This window comes from Heloderma suspectum, chromosome 8 (assembly GCF_057233095.1).
Source record: "Heloderma suspectum isolate Gila_16-S chromosome 8, 16-S_ref, whole genome shotgun sequence".
In the NCBI taxonomy this organism is placed as follows: domain Eukaryota; kingdom Metazoa; phylum Chordata; class Lepidosauria; order Squamata; family Helodermatidae; genus Heloderma; species Heloderma suspectum.
In genome coordinates this window covers 5,568,854-5,587,802 of record NC_139465.1, presented here as the reverse complement: position 1 = coordinate 5,587,802, position 18,949 = coordinate 5,568,854, and the positions used below count along the sequence as shown (strand labels likewise).

Below are 18,949 nucleotides of genomic sequence, written 5' to 3'. Positions count from 1 at the left end.
TCAGACTCGGAAAGGAATAGGCATACTGCCCGCCCCTCTGGAAGGTACACCTTCAGCTCTGCAACTATGCCAACTTGCAGGCTGGCCACAGCAAATACAAGAAGAACAATGCATTCCAGGGGCCAAATGCTGCTTGCTGACTGTGACCTCATTATGGTGGGTCACATCAGCAGCATTGCAACCACCTTTTGGAGGGAGGAGGGAGAAGAAAGTGGGAAGGCAAAAGCTGGGGAGAGAGAGAAAGAAGGACAAGTAATAGTTTAAAAAAATGAGGTAAACCCTCTTTAGGTCAGTGGGAACATTTGGAATTTGGGGAGAGTGTCATGGGCGCTCCCACAAAATGGCTACGATGGGCACATGGCCAGTCACAAAATACTCATTTCCCAGAAGCTAAACTGGTGAGACTAAAAGAAAAGCAACGTGCCCAAGAACCAATGGACAAGGCAGTGGTGGGGGTCTGAGATCCAAAACACAAAACCCCTCTTTTGAACCCAAATAAAGGTGGTGGTTGTGGGAAGCACTTTGCTTTGCAGCAAGACAGCCTCCCAGTATTTTTTTTTAAAAAAAAAACCTTTAAGAAATAACATTAAAATCGGGAGGGGCAAGAAGCCTGGCCAGCACCATGGGAAGCATTGGCAAACACCACATTGGAGACCCCAGAGATAAAAAGATTTAAAATTGGTTTGATGTTGCAAGTTGGGATTAAAGACAACTCCTGCATCTGGAAAGCATGACCACCCTGCCCTGAAGCAAGGTATCCTATATCCGAAAGGCGTGTATCACTGAGAGCCTTTGTGGATCGATGTCTAGAGCCCAGTCTCAGATCTGAGAATTCATGTTGCCAGGAGCTCATTATGTAGGCATGGATACTTCACACTCCACTCTCTCAGCCTCAGTTTCCCATCTATAAAATGGGAATAAGTGTGAGGGAGAACATGATAAAAATCGCAAACTTTGCGTTGGATCCAGATTATTGCTGGATCACCTGTGCTGATGGAAGGGGACTTCCCTACCCCCTCCTTCCCACCCACGTCAGTCCCTCCAGCCCACTGAAAATGCCAGACAGAAAGACATGAGCCCTTGCTGGATGGGGTGAGCTGTGGTGTGAGTGGGAGGGGGGACCCCCCCAAAACTGGGTGGAGGGACCTTCTGAGAGCGGAACGCTTCCTCTTGCAGAAGACAAATCCTGGACCCAACCCATGGCATTTAAAAGATAGTGAATTAAATGTGCTTTGTAAGTGGCAAGCAAGGGTAACCCCCCACACACGTTTTTTGTTTTCTCTTAGTAAGCTCAACGTAAGGAAATTCCACAACCTCCCTAAATAGTTCGTTCCAGTGCTGAGATACTTTTACAGGCAGGAAGTCCTTCCCTAACGCTGAATGTAAATTTACCCCTCTCCACCCATCCAACTTGAACTTTCTGCCATTGACAAGTGCAGACCTCTAGATTTTCTTTCTTTCTTTTTTTTAGCTATGTCTGAACATCAACACCAGGACCCACTGGGAGATCTGAGGTTTCCTGTTCTACCCATTCTTCATCCAACGTAAGCACCACCACTTTAACTTGCTTCAACCTTAGGTTTGTTTTTACACAATCAAGGAGCTAGTCCTCCTTACTTAACTCCACCTCCAGCTTTTTGACTGCTTCTCTCTCTGGACTCTTGGTGGCTATAGATATTTCCTGGTCAACCTAAGCCTCTTGCCAGATCAAGAGTTTACTGCATGTTTATTTTAGCAGACATTTTTATTTGCTTATTTGATGTATGTTTATCTTGCCCTTCCTCTAAGGAACTCAGGATGATAATAGAAGTGTTGCTTGTACAGCTCCTATCTATGTCTTTGCTTCTCCAGGCCAAAGTCTATCCAGTTATAATTCTGATTCTGCTTGCCTTCCACCACCTCTGATTTCTACATCTCTGCTCCAGCCATATGAACTCACACACATTTTTCCTAATGAGGCAAAAACACCAGCTTCAGGCAGGCAATTTTAATTGTGAAAATGGAAATGGGAGATCCAGGCTTGGATCTCCATTGTCATCTAGGTCAGCCTCTAGTTTCTCTCTGAGCTTTTACCTTGTCTTTATTTATTTATTTATTTACCACATTTCTACACCACCCAGTAGCCAAAGCTCTCTGGGAGGTTCACAACAGTTAAAACGATCAAATACAACATGGCAAAACACAGTATAAAGCTTTTAAAGGTTTAAAGCTACTGTAGGAAAACAAAGTAAAAACCAGCAGCAGTGCAGAGATCTAAAAATACAATAACTGATTTAAAAAATAAATACTGAAGAACCAAAATGCCTGGGAGAATAAAAAGGTCTTCACCTGGCACTGAAAAGACCATAATGTACGCCCCAGGTGATCACACACAGGGTGCCACCACTGAAAAGGCCCTCTTCTTAGTAGCCACTTCTCTCACTTCATTTGGCAGTGGCGCCCAGAAGAGGGCCTCTGAAGACAATCTTACAGTCCAGGCAGGTAGATGTGGAAGGAGATGATCCTTCAGGCATGCCTCTCAGGCATGTCAGTGGAGTTTGGATCTCTGTCCCTGCTAGTTGCCCAACTGCATGCAAAAACTGGATCTCAAGACCCTCTAAAACATGGGGTTTGAACCTCTTTCAGTCTGAGAGCCAAATTCAATTTTGGAGAAGCTGGGGGGGGGGGGTGCATTCCAGTGATGGGCAGGGCTGAAGGCAAAAGGAAGTGGGGCCAGAGGCAAAGGGGCCAGGGCCAAAATATCAAAAAAATACCAGCCTATTTTAGCTTACACCTCTTAGCACCGGTAACTAACTCCGAAGAGAGGCTTTTCAGCCTTTCAGAAGGGGGGGGGGACTGCACAAAAGCCAGGAAACCACCCAATGACTGGTGGTTTAAGGAAAGGGGAAGGGAGCGTGGCCAACTGGGGAACCCCAGTGGGCCACACTTGGCCCACGGACCTGAGGTTCAACACCCCTGCCCTAGAAATTTAGTAGCAGTGCCTAGGAATCCAAAATATGTACCATATGTAAGAATCCGTAATATGTTTTCATCCCTGGACCGGTCCGGCTTTCACCTAACATTTCTCCTAAACCTGAGGTCATTGGAGAGCACCCAGTCCAATGGGCAGCGCCACCTTTGCTGGGAAAATGGTGTAAAAGGACCTTTTCTGCTAAAGATGGCCCACTGGTATTATGCAGAAGATTAATCTTTACAAAAAAGCAAGCTTTGTCCATGGGCTTTTACTCTGGATGTGTTGAGGAGTATTATCTTAAGAAAGAAAAGAAAATTCCTATCAACCAATTGCCCTACTTTTACTCTCAGCCCCGCCCTTGTGGTGTGCTTGGAATTTTTAAGTGTTAACAAAGCAAAGCCAAGAAAGGCAGGAAAAAGAAATGGAAAGCCCCTTGGTTTTTATATTGTCCATTCACCATGGCTTTGACAATTGGTCAATACCGCATTATCCAGTCTTTGGCCTCTTCCGGACTGAAAGAGGAGTTGGGGGCAAAACTTTTTAGAGGCACTGTCTGGTTTGTGTGGAAGCAAGAGGCCCTTTTTTACAGGATTACAAGAGACAAGCACCATCAAAAGGACATCAGCCAGAGAGGAGAATAGAATCGCCCAATTAGCCGAAAATGCTCTCTGAAAGAGCCGGGCTGTCTCCTAAATAAAATCTGGCAACTTCAACATTCCAGACAGTAAACACAATTGAAAAGAGTTTTTTAAATGAAACTGTATCTCAGAACTGGAGAACTGGAGCTGGAAAACGGCAGGTGCTTGGACTGATTGGCCAACTCTTTTGTCACGCAGCACCTAGAATTTTGATGCAGGCACCTAGGAATTTTAAGTATTTGTTCTCTCAAGAGCTTCATCAGGAAAGCAACTGTGAGAGTTGTTTTTGGGACAATTCAGGGTTATTTGACATCCTGTACAGATAAACTGCCCACCTGGTATGTTGCTTATATTAAAAGAAGTGAAGCGCCTGAAAAACTGCATCTTCTAGCACTTTCTTATACTGCTTGCTACTCGACCACAGGAAGAGCCCAGTGTTACTTATGCTGGATTGGTTATTGAAGAATCAGTGTTGGTCCCTTGGATCATTCCCACATTTACTAATTCAGCTAGCAATTATTCTGTATTATTTGTGGCTTAGTGGCTAAGACGCCGAACTGCAGACCGGAAGGTCGGCAGGACAGCAGTTCGAGACCCGAGTGCTGCGTGACGCAGTGAGCTCCCGTCTTCAGTCCCAGCTCCTGCCAACCTAGCAGTTCGAAAGCAAGAAATTGCAAGTAGATAAATAGGTACCGCCTCGGCGGGAAAGGTAGCAGCGTTCCGTGCACCTCGGTGTTCAGTCGTGCCGGCCACATGACCATGGAAGCGTCTTCGGACAGCGCTGGCTCTTCGGCTTAGAAACGGGGATGAGCACCGCACCCTAGAGTCGGACACGACCGGTTGGGGACACCTTTACCTTTACCTTTTTATTTATCACAGAATCATAGAATTGGAAGGGGACATTTAGGCCATCAAGTCCAACCTTTGCTCAGTGCAGCAATCCAGTTTAAAGCATCCCCGACAGATGGCTGTCCAATCATTACTTGAATACCTTCAGTGACAGAGAGTCCACCACCTCCATAGGCAGTTGGTTCCACTGTCTGACTGCTCTGACGTTTTTCCTGATGTTCAACCGAAATCTGCCTTCCTGCAATTTAAGCTCATTATTTCGTGTCCTACAGTCTTGGAGGAACGAGAACAGGTTGTGGCCCTCTTCTATGTGACAACCCTTGAGGAGGTACTTGAAAAGTGTTATCATATCCCCTTCAGTCTCCTCTTCTAAAGGCTAAACATTTATAAACCACTTATATCTACACATTTCAAAGTGGTGTACACAAATCATAAAAACACAAACAAATACCTAGAATATTGTGTATCTGAATAAGATGGTAAACTATGTTATGTAAGGAAAGCTTGCATAAACAGATATGACTTCAACATGCGCCTAAAGATTAAAAGTGTCAGCACGCATCTAATCTCAGGGGGAAGAGCATTCCACATAGTAGCCACCACAACGTTAAATCCCCTGCTCCAAACAACTGCAGAGCAGTCCTCGGGAGTATGTAGCACCACTGGAATACTCTCTTTAGAGAATAGTATTGGGGGTTGCACATATTCCACACTCCTCTACAAGCACAGCACAAGTCCAAAATCAGGAGAGGAATACAGGAAGCTGCCTTACACGGAGTCACATCTTGGTCCATCTAGCCCAGTATTGTCAACACTGACTGACAGTAGCTGTGCAGGATCTCAGACAAGGAGTCTTCTCCAGCCTGAAGATGCTGGGGATTGAACTTGGGACCCTCTGAACGCAAAGCATTTGCTCTGCTACTGGGCTGCAGACTCTCCCCAACTGCATAGGAAGCTGCCTTATTCCGAGCAGACCATTGCTCCAGCTCACTCAGTATTGTCTTTAGGGACATAAAAGAGCCCTGCTGGATCAGTCCAAGGGTCCATCTAGTCCAGCATTTTGTTCACACAGTGAACCTCTGCTTGCCTACCCACTCCCCTCTGGGCCCAATGCCCACCATTGCCCAGAGGAAGCGGGTAGGTGACCAAGCAAAGGCAACTGTTCCTTGCAACTTCCACTTGCTTGCCAACTTTGGGCAGGAGGTGGACAGAAGGAGAGGCTCTCCCTCATCTAAGCAGTGCCAGAAGCGGTGGCCGCTGCTCCTCAGTGGTAGCTGGACAAGCAGGAGGGTGCTGTTGTTCTCATGTCCTACTTATGGGTTTCCCACAGGCAGCTGGGAACAAAATGCTGGACTAGATAGAACCTTGGTCTGATCCAGCAGGGTTCTTCTTGTGGGCTTGTGATGGGCTGATTCAATATAAGGCATGTGCCTACGTTCTTTACATTGGAAATTGGATACAGAATCCCACGGCTTATGAATGGCAGCTTCTGTGCTCCTTCTGCATGTAAAGCAGGGGCTCCACCACTGAGCCACAGCCTATTCATGGCCTGTTGTTGACAATGACTGGCAGGTCTCAGGTAGGGAGAGGTCTTTCCCCTCTCCAGTATGGGATCTTTTTAATCCTGGGACCTTCTGCATGCAAAGCATGTGCTCTACCACAGAGCCATGGCACCTCCCAAGGCTCCTTATCAGCCAAACTATGGCTTCAAAGTAGGCCACATTAACAAAGGGGTCCTGATCCCCCAGTCAAGCCACTAACAGAGCCCCAGGTGGTACAGTCACCCCAAGCACCAAAGGATAATCAAGAGAACAGTTATATCATGGCTGCCAATGCCATTCAGAAAAACAGGAAGAAGTTCCACCTTGTCCCACTACTGAACCAGCTAAACTAACCCAACAACAAGCAGGAGGTTGGAATTTGCCAAAGAGTTCCTGATCCATGCAGCATGATTTCTGTGAACGCTCAGACACGGTTCTTTGACTACATCTGCCCTCCCTTCCTTTCTTAGCTTTGCTCTTCTAGGATGTTTCAAACAGCCTCAGCACCCGTCGCCCTTCTCGCGCTTCCTTGCATGAAAGACACTTGGAGAGCTGCAAGTTCAGAATTGTGAGTCGGGCAACAGCCAAAGTGGAAGTTTTTCCATCTGAAGTTCTTGAAGCAGATGCTCTCCCGGTTGCCAAAACAAGCAGGAACTGCTGTTCAGCAGCGCAGCAGCGTGCCAGAGAGTAGAGGATGGGGAAATTACAGCCTTGTGACACAACAAGCCATTTCTCTCCCCCACACACACACCCCAATTTCAACCACCCCTCTCTTGAGAGCCAAGAAGTTTTGCCATTATTCTTTAGTGAAAAACACTGGGGGACAGAAGGCCACCTGAAGTCCTAAACGACCACTAAACACGCCACTGCTTGAGTGACGCTCACAGCTCTTATTTCCCCTCCTTCCTTCTTGATAACAAATGCTACAGGGAAACAGATGTGAGTGTCTCCTGCTGACATTCATGCGATGACAGACGAGCTCTGCAATACTTCATATGTGGGTAAAACCCTCTAACAGCACCTGTTCCCTGTCCTAACAGAACACACGCACACATATATATATGCCCTCTGTGAACTCATGACACTAGCCAGGGCAAGAAAAGGAAAATCCAGTTAAAAAAAACAGCACAAGTTAAAATGCACAAACAAATTAGGTTTCAGGGAAAAGGGGCCCAAACCTCCCAGCTGCTTCAGCATCAGTGGGAGATATCAAGACCTCCTGGAAAAACAAGAGCAAGAAGCACTCCTCACCACTGGGCCTACACCATGAGAACACAAACACAGCTCACTCCATACAACTGCCTTGCAAATATATTAGTAGCCAACAAAGCCTTTCAGTAGCCACCCTGCTCAAAGTTTGGCCATCAGTGGCACACTGATGGCCTAGAAAAAGTTGTGTGGGGACCAACTCTCTTCCAGCTCACTAAAGTTTCCCGATTGCCTACAATGATTCTAACTTGCCACAAGCCATCAGGAATGTGGCTCTTTGCAATGCCTGTTTAATTCAGTGTTGTACTACTGTAATAAAGGTACTGTACTAAATGGATTTGGGAATGTTTAATTCAGTGTTTCTCAAACCGAAACAATCCCATGTAAAGATGGCGACCTGGGGCTGTGAATCCACTACTTGCCCCAAGCCAGACAGCACATCCGTGGAATTCACATCTAGGTTCACCCTTAGTTTTTTTTACCTTGCCTGGGACCCAGATTAAGTGCCTGCACCATGCAAAGATGTCATAAATCTCAGTCTGCAAAGTCTGGCTCTTTCCCAGGACACATTGGGCAAATCTACACTATGAATTTCTGTCAGCTTTTTAATCCAGTCAACTATCGTAATTTCCCCCAAATAATCCCCAGGACTCTAATTTGTGCTGAGAATTCTTCATTAGAAATTCCTAGTCTTCTTTACAGAAGTACAGTTCCCAAAGTTCCTGGGACAGGGTGGGTGGAATGTGTTATTCTGGTTTAAGTCTGTAATGAAACACAGGAAGACAGGAAACTGCCTTATACTGGGGCTGCTCACACAACATGCTAACTCACACCCAGTGGTTGAGTGTGGGTTGTTGTTGAACCATTGGCTGTTTGCTAAACTGTGGGTTAGCGTGTTGTCTGAACCCAGGCCTTTTTCCGCAGGGTGGCTTGTTAATCATGTAGTGTGACTTCTTAACCACCCTAAACAACCCAACAGCAAACCATGGGTTCTCAAGGTGCTTTGTTCAAGAAACAAGGTGTGCAAACCCAGTCACTGAGTCAGACCTTTGGTCCATCGTTCAACACTGACTGGCAGCAATGGTTCTACAAGGTTTCAGGCACCATGCTTTCTTATCTCTACCTGGAGATGCCAGGTATCAAACCTGGGACCTTCTACAAGCAAAGCAGGTGCTCTACCACTGAGCTGCAGTCGCAGGTAGATATGACCAGGTCTTTCTGAATTCTCACCTTCAGCATATTCGCCCCGAAACTAGCCCCATTGCACATTTTGCTGGAGCTGGAAAAGGAGCAGCTTCCCCAGGAGTCTTATTCCTGGGGAATAAGCGCCTATCTTATTACTTATTACTACTTAAGTGCCTAGTAAGCGCCAATCACACTTACTTCTCTGTCTCAGCATCCTCAAGGCAGGTGACCACTGATCCCATCTCCTTCACCCACTGCTCCCAGAAAATCAAAAGAGAAATGCTGGAAGCTTGTCAATTATACAGGAGCAGCACTAGCAAAGCAAACACCTGTGCCACCACTCGAAACGTAACACCCACAGCAAGCAAGCCTACTGGGAACAGCACAGAGGAAGCGGCCTTATCCCCACGTTTATCTACCCCAGCATTATCTATGACTGACAGCCAATCCCAGCTCCCGGTTCTGGAGGGCCCTTGGACAAGACACCCTCAAAGGGCCCCCTCCCTCAGTGAGTCTACGTTCTCACTGACATTGTCACAAGCTTCTCTTGCTCCTCTTCATCCTCTAGTTCTCATCATTGCTCCAACTTGCTTGCTTGACAGGCAGAGAGCCAGTGAGAGAGGCAGAGGCCATGGCATCTGCTGCTTCTCCTTACCACCACCACTGTTATCTCTGGGCCAGAGCAAGAGGCAGGTGAACAATCAGGTTGCAATGGTGAAGAGGAGGAACAACTCCAGGGGGCTCTTGTCAGTGGGCCCCTGCTGGGGTGTGGGGCCTCAGCAGGTGTCTAATCATGGCTACCCTTGATGCTGGCCCTGCTGGCAGGGGCTTTCCAGGGTCTCAGGCAGAGAATGTTCATTCTCATCACTGCTACCTGCTCCTTTAAGTGGCAACACCCAATATTGAACCTGGGAACTTTTGCACGTGATGTATGAGCTCTATCACTGAGCCATGGGCCCTCCCCAGAAACTCTGAAGCCTCACCGGGCCTGGGCCTCATGTATCTTAAGGACCACCTCTCCTTGTATCAGCTGCCACAGCATCTTTGGACATACATTCAGGCCTTGCTACATGTTCCTACTTAGGCCTTGCTTCATGCTTCTACCACTTGGCTGTTAGTCTTGTTGGCTAGCAAGTCAGTTTTTTCTGTTGTATTGCAGCTTTACTTTCTCAGTTTGTTTTTATGTTGAGTTTTTCAGAGAGAAATCCTATGGCTCCTAGACAGTGTCTGAGAGGCCATAGGATAGTGGGGAGTTTCCCCTCTCAGGCTGTAGACAGAGCCATGATCCTGGAGGTGGAAATCCCCACTTGGATTTCCCCCACTCTGCACCTCCCCTCACAGCTGCCATAGAAAACCCCACAGTGGCTCCTCTTCCAAGATGTGAGTTCCAGCCTCGGGATGATGACAGAGAGGGAGGAGCACGCTGGTGGAGAGGGCTTGGAGGGGAAAGGCTATGGATCCACCACATCCAAAGACCTCTTGCCCCCAGTCCCCACCTCTGGTGCTCAACAGCTAGACAGGCTGAAAGGCCCATCTAGTGATAAAAAGTGCCAGAAGAGGGACGAGAGGCTAAAAAAGTCTCTGTCGCTCCTCCCACCCTGCCAGCATCAGCCCAGAAGGGGCTGGATTCTCAGAACGCACTGAGATTGGAAGCTTCTGTCATTCGGGCAGCAGTCCCTAGGATTGCAACCTAAATCTGTTTTGATGTTTTTGTAAGTTGCCTTGGAGCCTTGGAAAAGTGGCATTGAGTTATTTTAAAAGATACAATTTTCACTCCTGAGGAGAGCAAGAGAACAACCTTGTCATTCACAGGGATGCTTTCCCCTGGGTTTCTGGTGGACATGACCCCATTGCTGTGACCCTGGCAGGTGGTTTGGCATTAAAGTTCTGATCACTGAATCGCTGGAAAGAGGCCATGCACATTGTCCACATTACTTCTGTCATTTGGGGCAGAAACTGTTGGGCAAAGTGGCCTCTCCAAAGCAGTGTCCCCCTTGGGGCAGAGGCCCTTTATTCCTCTGAGCACCACTAAGCAATCCAACACTTACAAAACACATCAGCTGATGACAGATATCATTTCGATCTCACAGACATCTGTACTGTATTGTGCTTGCAGCAGTGAAGCCTCAGATACCAACTAGTTGGGCAGGCGCAGTGACACGGAACATTCCAGTTACCCAGGAACAAAGCAACAAAAGGGTCCAGTTTCTGTGAGAAGAGGTAGTCGCCTGTTTGGCTGGGATTAAAGCTTCACACAGGACTTACGGAATAAGGACCTGTCAAAACCGTGAACTTGTCATGGCTGACACTTGAAACGTTCCGCATCATGGCCTTTATGATGTTCACACATAATGCTAAGCCATGCTGTGGTTTGTCGAAATTGACAAATCGGCTTGTCATTGGGCCAGTTCGGATGACACAACAGCCCACTGTGGACTAATTAACCCTCAAGGGGCCGCAGCGTGTGCCACCTGCCATCATGAATATGCAACCCCCATCTGGGGTTTGCTGTGTCATGCAAACCTGGATGGGGAGGATTATTCAAGGGTTAAACAACCCTCACATAACCCACTGTCTGTTGAACCCTGTCCGGGGTGGCATGACACGACAACCCATAGCAACCCATGATTGGGTGTTGTATATTCATAATGGTGGACTGCATGCACTGCACTCCTCAAGGGTTAATAAAGCTACAATCAGCTGTTGTGTCATCTGAACCAGGTCACTGAACCACAAACAAACCATGGTTGGTTAGTCAACTACAAACCACAAAGAGATGCCATGGTTTGTTGGTGGCTTATGAAGTCTGGCTTGTTTAAACCATGGCTTGTTGTGATGTTTGAACTTAGAACTTATCCCTGGCTCCCTTGCACTGCTATCTGCCCTGAAACAGAGGCGCCTGACCAGAGGCCACTGTGAAGGCTGGCAAAATGGGCAGAGAGAAACAAACCAGAAGCAGGGAAAACAAACCATGGTTTATTTGTACATCTGCAAGACAACATGGCTAAAGTAACAACCATGGTTTACATAAACCATGGCTCAGTGTTACATGCAAATGCAGCCATTGGCTGAAATAGCAGCCTCCACTTGGTGCAATCCTTAGAGTCACATCTCATCCAGCATCCCCCTTTAGATGATCCAGTCCAACAAGGAAGGATTAGCCACATCCTTACCATTCTTCACCTTCCTAAGGGATACTCCAGAGCTGATTGCCTTGGGCACCTCATGTGTGCCCACTGGTCAATTAGGCTGCTGCAGCCAATCAAGATCACCCCAATCAAACAGCCTAAAATATGGCATAAACCCTATGAGTTGTCCCTCATCATCCATCTTGGCCGGCATGAGATGCTCCATTAATTGCTACCCTGACATAAGTCTATGTGCTCTGACAGATTACTCACTATAGATTGTAGGTAGACCAGCATCCTGGTTTGGGTTTTGTTTTTCTTAATTTTATGCATGCATGCTCACTGCTGTCCTTCATTGTCCTGTTTTTATCTTTACTTTAATTAACATTACTTAATTAAGCTATCAGGCTGGACTGTTTTTCTCCTTACACCTTCAAGGGTCATTCTGTCCTCCCACACTGCCTGGACCATTTGGGTTAGGTTTTGTGGAGGAAGGTATGGAAGGAGGGAAGGTAAGACAGGTTCATTGCTTGGCCAACCGAGACTGCCAGCTATCTTCCTACTCCTGAGTAAACCCCCTGGGAGTTGGTAGGAAACCACTCTTCTTCCGACTTGGGTAAACCAGGAGTGGGTGGTGGCAAAAGAGAGAGAGCACAGGAGGTGGACAGCACATGGCTGGTGAGCTACCCTACAGCAGCTGATGCTAGCTCAGCTGTCTGCCATCTTGACAGGAGCTGAGCGGGGGCAAGTTAAGTACTGGACTGCTGCCTGACAGAAGGGCCCAGAAGACAGGGAAACTAAGGGGCAGAGAACCCACTGGCAGGTTCAATACAGGAATGGGGCAGAGGAAAGGCCAGTGATATCTATGAGCCAGTGGAAGAAACAGGAGTTTGAGGAAAAGACTAGTCAGAGTACTAGAAAGGGACTGAGGTGATGCAGGTTTAAATCCCACCTCAGCCATGAAGCTCACTGAGTGATCTTGGGCCAGTCATCATCTCCCAGCCTAAAGTACCTCACAGGGTTTTTATGAGAATAAAGTGGAGGAGGGAGAACTCTGTATGTTGCCCTGAGCGTCTTGGAAGAAAGGTGGGATATAAAGTAAAAAGAAGTAAACAGTGAGTTAGGAAGCCAGGGAGACATAGGGTTGCTAGGTCTAGACCCCAAGAAGGCTCCTATGCTTCTAAGAGAGAATTCTGTCAGTTGTTGCTTCTACCATCACTGGTGCATCATGAACTAGACATTTTTAAGGAAGTAATGAGTGCAAAAAAGAGGCAGCATAAGGTACCGAGTTTCACATATATGACATTTCACATATACCAGCCAGTTCTTTGCCCATCGGCTTCTAGTTCAAGTCTTAGGCTATAAAGTCCTCCTTAGCTGATTGGCATGACAACACGCATGCTTTCTCATCAGGACTGGCCCAAGACAATCTCCTTCCTGAAGCAAAGAACAAGGTGGCACCCCTCCCATTCCATGTACAAAAACTAACTGGACTGGCAGCTGATCTTTCACTGGCTTCAGGACAGTGTCCTCCACTGCACTTGAAGGCAGCAGGCTAGCTTAGGGCAGGCCACATGACATACAGCTCTCCATGCTGCCACATCTGCCGCCTCAGGCAACTACCTCACTCTGCCCAATGGTAGAGCCAGCCCTGTTCCTCATCACCATATTCAAAAGGACTGCTAGCCCCACTCATGGCAAAATTATTTCCAGACAAAGGTAAGGATTTGGAGATAAAACATTCCAAAACAGCCTATCTCTGCCGGTACTGAATGTACGACAGCAGCCCCCATACAGCACTACTAACTCAAATGGCAAGCTCAGGGTTATGAAGGCAGCTCAAAGATTAGATCACATTTTATTACAGTCCTGCAATGTCCTTCCGTTAAGGCCTGACGCAAGTTTATTAGCAGCAGCTGTCCCCCTCTAGCTGAGGAGATGGGAGCTCAGATGAAGAGCAAACAGCCCCTGTGCAAGGCTTCCCGGATTCACAGGAGCATGAAAATCCCAGGCACTTTCCCCTCCTCTTACACAGCTGACTTGCAGATTATAAAGACACATCCCCACAGGGAGGGAAAGAAGACAATCAGGTTGGGGGAAAAACACCTCCTCAAATGATCCTGGGCTTCCGTTTTCCATTTGCTGGCAGAACTGTAGTGCCTATCTTAAGGGAACATGCTTGTTTGGGCTCTTTCGAAAGCACAACTATCTTGACAGGCTTTCTTCAAGACCAAGAAATTTGTCACCAAATTTCTGGTGGGGGGAGGAGTTCCCAAGGCCTTGTGAGCAGAGCTATTCCTTTAAAGTTCCACAAGCATGCAGATGAAAGCACACAGGTGGCCACTTCATAGTCTGTTTTTGCATGACCTAAAAAATCACCCTTTAAAAAGCGGTTTCAATTGATCTATGCAGCCAACTGCTATTGTTGCTAAAGCAATGCTACTGTTTTTATGTCTGGGGAAAATCTGGTTGCAGAAATACTCTTGAGGGCAGCTTCACACATTACCAAGTTGCCCTCAGTGACATACACTTGAATTAACATGTCAATTCAAACGCCCTCGCATGAAGAGATGATTCATTTTATTACATTTATACCCTGTCTTTCTTTTCCCTATGATGGAACCGAAGACTTAGGGTTCCCAAACAGTTTTCCATCCAGGCATTTACCATATTTAGCCCTGCTTAGCTTCAACAAGATTGCTGAATTATGTGCCTTCAATCCATGCCTGCGGATGAAAATTTGGCTTCCACATCTCACCATGTGATCAATCCATGACTTCTTGTGTTCCATGCAGCTTCAGGTCTAGCCAGTAACCATCACATGACCTGCAGTGCCTAATTTGAATGTCTGCAGACCCCTCTTCTCCCATTCCATCTTGGGTCTCTGAATATAAAGGCATTCACAATCCAGTCAGATTTTTTCCCCTTTCCCCCAACCTGCTTTTTATAACATTCTGCCTGAGGAAGAGATCTGGAGATCTCAAAAGCTTGCGCATTTTTGGTGATCTTTTGGGTGGCCTAATCAATTGCACTGGTTGGGTTTTGGGATTTTACTTACAGTCAACACCATCAGCTTTACTTTTTGTGAGACTTATAAAAACAAGCAGTGTGGCTCATGCACTTTTTCTTTTTCTGGGGTCTCTCACAATGTGCAAACCACAGAAAACACAACAGCTGCTCCTTGAGGGAGCTATTACGATGTGCACATCTTGGGTCATGGGTGGGTATGACCACATGTTCTTTAGTATTTTGAATGCAAGGAGCCAGATTCCGCATGAAAGGGATACTGCACCCTGGTCTGGCAAGGGAATTGCTAGCAAGTATGCCCAGGCCCTGCCAAAACAACTTATCATTGCACAGAAATAATGCACTTTGACCTGCCTTGATCGCTGTATCCTAAGAGAGAAATGGCTATCCATTGCTTCCTGCTGTATCCAGGGAGGAATGTATTTGTGCAACCTTGGCCTTCCACATACTCCTGTATCGGACAAATTACTACCTACCTATTTGCTTTTAAAGGCCTGCAATCCACCCTACCCCCCCAAAAAAACCCTGTATCGTAACAATTCACCAAGTTTTCAGAAACATACAGCTGATGAGATGCAGACATTCAGCAGCTGAAGGTTTTCCTTGCATGGGGGCAAACTGCTGGGAAAAGTTTCACCTGCTACATCTGTGCATGTCAGGCTGGTATGAGAGGAATAGGGGGCAGTAAAAAGTTATTGCAGCCCTATTCCTGGTTGCCCCCAAACTGATTTGGAAGCCTGACTCATGCCACCTTCCCATCTCTTGCATTAAGCTGACCAGCAAGGATTAGACCCCCTACCCATAAAGCTCACAAATCTGGTTAGGACAGCATCGGACCATTCACACACACTGAGGCTGCACTGCACATCTGCATTCCCACACAACTAGACAAATGTCAATAGCTCCGTGTGTGTGTGTTTTAAAATACTATAGCCAGCTTGCCAAAAGCCACTCACTCACCACCTCAGGACGAGATGATTAACCAACATTGACCCTCAGTTTGGCGGCTTTGGCTTCAAGCCACAAATTAATAGCATAGCTATGCACAGGCCAGTGGGCTACTAAGGACCAAGCTGGACAAGAAGACAGAATTCCGTGATCGGTGCTTCCTTGATTTTAGACCTGAGCAAAATAGCCACTGAGGAGGGAGGGCAATGTTATGAACTATTAACTCTTCTGGATTTACTTGCAAGACTTTGCTGTAAGGAATCCAAACCACAAGACAGGAAAAAAAATGGCTTGGGAGTGCTCTCTGGCTATTAAAAGAAAGCCCTGTATACCACCAACTAGTTCATTGTGACCTAGGCTGCGACTTTGCATTGTCCTGCAACAGACTGATGCAGTTCTACTTCAGGGATGAACAGATTAGTGCTGTGAGGGATAGGGGAAACCTGATATGCTCATTACCGCTCCCCCAAAAAAAACTATCCCCAGAGAGAAAGTACTATGCATCATAGCTGGGAAAACTGTGGTATTTCTCAAGGCTCTAAAAAGGTAACATGCAGCTGATTCCTAAAAGGGATTTAGTAAAAGGAGTGAAGTAGCACCAGTGTTACAAGATTCTTGTCAGCTTCTGGGCTTGGGTGAGCCACCTGTGTGTGTGTGAGAGAGAGAGCCTTCCAGGAGCCACTGTTTGCTTTTTAATGCTCTCCCACACACCTTGACACAGATCCATGTTGTTTTAAACCATTGGTCAACGGCTCTGGGATGGCTGGGTTTGCTAGAAAGCACCCAGTTCAGCAGCTGCCTTCAGCCAAAGCTCTTTTCAAGGGCAACAGGAGGCCATTCCAATTCCACTGAAAGGTTGACCAAGCGCCTTACCTTTGGGAGAGAAGCCGGTGCCGCTGCAGGTGCGGCAAAGAGATCTCTAGACACCGTGGTTTTGCCAGCGAGCACCAGTACGGCACACTCAGAGCACGCTCCAATGGTCAGCTGCTTACCGTCATCCACCAGCAAGCTGCCAGGCACCTGCAAAGAGCACAGGAACACCGGCAGCCTGGCAACTTGCACAGCTTTTAATCCAAGGCATCGTTTCTTCTCTTGCCTACAGAAGAAGCAGACAAAGGTCTCCACTTTGTACTGCCTGGACCAGGCACTGCTGGGGTGGTGGGGATGACTGCTTTCATGCTGCAGCCACTGGCCCAAGAGGTCACGGTAGCAGAGCAGACACGTGGCCACGATCCCTGTGGAATCGGCTGGCCTGGCCCGAGGAGCTGGCGGATAAACGGTGAGGAAGGGGAAGAAAGGCTCCTTCTCACCAAAGCGCCCTGGTGGATTGACGCTGAGTTGGAACTCCTTGCCAGCTCCCAGTTCGGCTCCACAGATATAGCAGCTGGATGCCAGGCCTGGCTTGGCCAAACCTGGGGGCCTGGGGATGCTGCTGTTGGCATCCCCAGCCAAAAAGACCTGGTGGTACCTTCCCAGGAAGCTCTGCACCGAAGTGATGAACTCCTCGTTGTGGCAAGCCTGGTACATGGCCCACAGATCCTGCAGCACCCCGTAACACTTGCGACAGCTCCGGACTTCCCAGTGCCTGTCCAGGCCCTTGGCGTTGGGAGGGCAAGGAAGGAGGCTGAGGAGGGGGAAGTGCATGGTGGTCTTGGCATTGCCATTGGTAATCTTGGCCGAGACAGGCCTGCCGTCCTTGGCACAGTCCTCCCCGCAGAGGTAGCAGGCCTCCTGGAAGGGCCGCAGGGGGCCAGGAAGCAACTCCTCCCTGGGAAGGGTCTCCCTCTTGGCCTTGGGGGCCGCAGGGGCAGTGTTCAGGGGTACAACGTAGAGCCTCTGCAGGACAGGCACGTTGGCCAGCTCGAAGCTTTGCCACTGCTGCATGAGGGAAGAGAAGCAGCAGGAACACACCAAGGTGCTCCCCGCCGTGCTGATGGGCAAGGCCCCCGGGGGCGGGCTGTGCAGCCACAGGAAGGGGAAGAAGGGCGCCCTCGAGGCCTTCTCTTGCTTCTGCACGTGGATCCGGTGCTGGGAAGCCGGCGTCAAGGGCGAGCCGCAGACGTAGCAGGCGGCTTCCCCCGCCGACCGCGGCTCTGCCCCCCAGGAAGGCCTGGCCGCTGGCAAGGCGCTGCCGTTCTCCTTCTGCTCTTCGTCGCTGGTGATGTTGATCTCGCTCTCCTCTGACGAGCAGTAAGCCGGAGGCTCCCGGCCCCTCTCGCCCGGGGGCCGCTTGCCCGCTGAGCCGTCGCCTTTCCCCCCTTCAGAGGAGGTCCCCGGCGGCGCCCCTCCGACGCTACCTACGGGCGCGCCTCTCCAGATGGGCGCATCGCTTCCCCGGAGCCGCGCCCGCCGCTGCCGCTTCTTCCTAGGCTTCTCCGCTGGTGGCAGCCCGTTCCCCGGGCGCACGGGAGTAGTGGCGGCCGCCGCCAACGCCTCCTCGGGGGGTGGCGGCGGCTGGCTCCACTCGCGGTAAGCGGCGCGGCTGCCCATGTGCGCGCCTGGCCCCGCGCGCTCGTTGGCGCGCCAGTAGCCCGGGCTGGCTTTGGCGCCGCTGTCGCGGGCGGGAGAGCGCAGGTCGGGCTCGGAGAGGTGCTCGGGCTCGGAGAGGGAGGAAAGCTCGGAGTCGCCGCCGCCGCCGCCGGCTCCGGTCTCGTCCTCCTCCTCGTCGTCGTCGTCGGCTGGCTGGCTGCGGCCGCTGCTGCTGCTGGGGCGCCGCGCGTCGTCGGCGCCCAGCGCGTACGAGAGATTCCACTCCTGGGGCCCCCTGCGCAGGCCGCCGGGGCCCCCCGCCGGCCCGTCGCACTGGTAGGGCCGCTTGAGCCAGTACATGCGCTTCTCCACCGGCGTGCGCGTCCGCTCGAAGGCGTCCCACTGCTCGGCCAGGAAGCAGCGGCACACGGCGCACACCAGCGCGCAGCCCTCCGGGGTCACCTCCCGCGCCCCGGGCGCCGGCTCCTGGTGCCGCAGGAAAGGGAAGAAGGGCTGGCTGTCGCGAGGGTGCTTGACTTGCAGCTTCAGCTCCTTACCCCGGCTGATCCCGCCGCCGCAGATGAAGCAGCAAAGCGCCGCGCCGGAGGCGGCAGCAGCCGGGGACTCGGTCGAACTGCAGCAGCTGCTGCCCGCCGCTGCTCCTCCGCACTCGTCCCCGGACGCAATCGCGGCCATCAGCCGCCGCTTGCGGGAGATCGGCGCCTCCTTCTCTGGATAATCGCTCATTTCGCCCTCGGGGGGTCGCCGCCTGAGCGGCGGCGGCTGCGGCGGCTGCGGGAGGCTCCCCAGGGCTGATCGCTCATCCTGCAGGCGCCGGGTGGCCGGACACGCTCGGAGAGGGAGAGGGAGAGAGTGGGGCTGCTGGAGTTGGCTGCGATTAGTTGGTTCCCATCTGCAGACTTGCTGCTGCCACCGCCGTCACTTTGGGAGTGGGTGGGAAGGGACTGGGATCCGGGGGGGGAGGGGGTTTGGTTTTTTGGC

General features: G+C 49.7%; 1 protein-coding gene across 1 annotated transcript in view; it reads right to left on the bottom strand.

Annotated features, from left to right (window-relative positions):
- Nucleotides 1-18,694, bottom strand: part of GSE1 (Gse1 coiled-coil protein) — a 426,514-nt gene extending 407,820 nt beyond the window's left edge. Inside the window, exon 1 of the mRNA XM_084812825.1 lies at nt 16,352-18,694. Within this exon, the coding sequence (XP_084668951.1) occupies nt 16,352-18,694 (2,343 nt within the window). The remainder of the gene's footprint in view (nt 1-16,351) is intronic.
- Nucleotides 18,695-18,949: the final 255 nt, after the last annotated feature.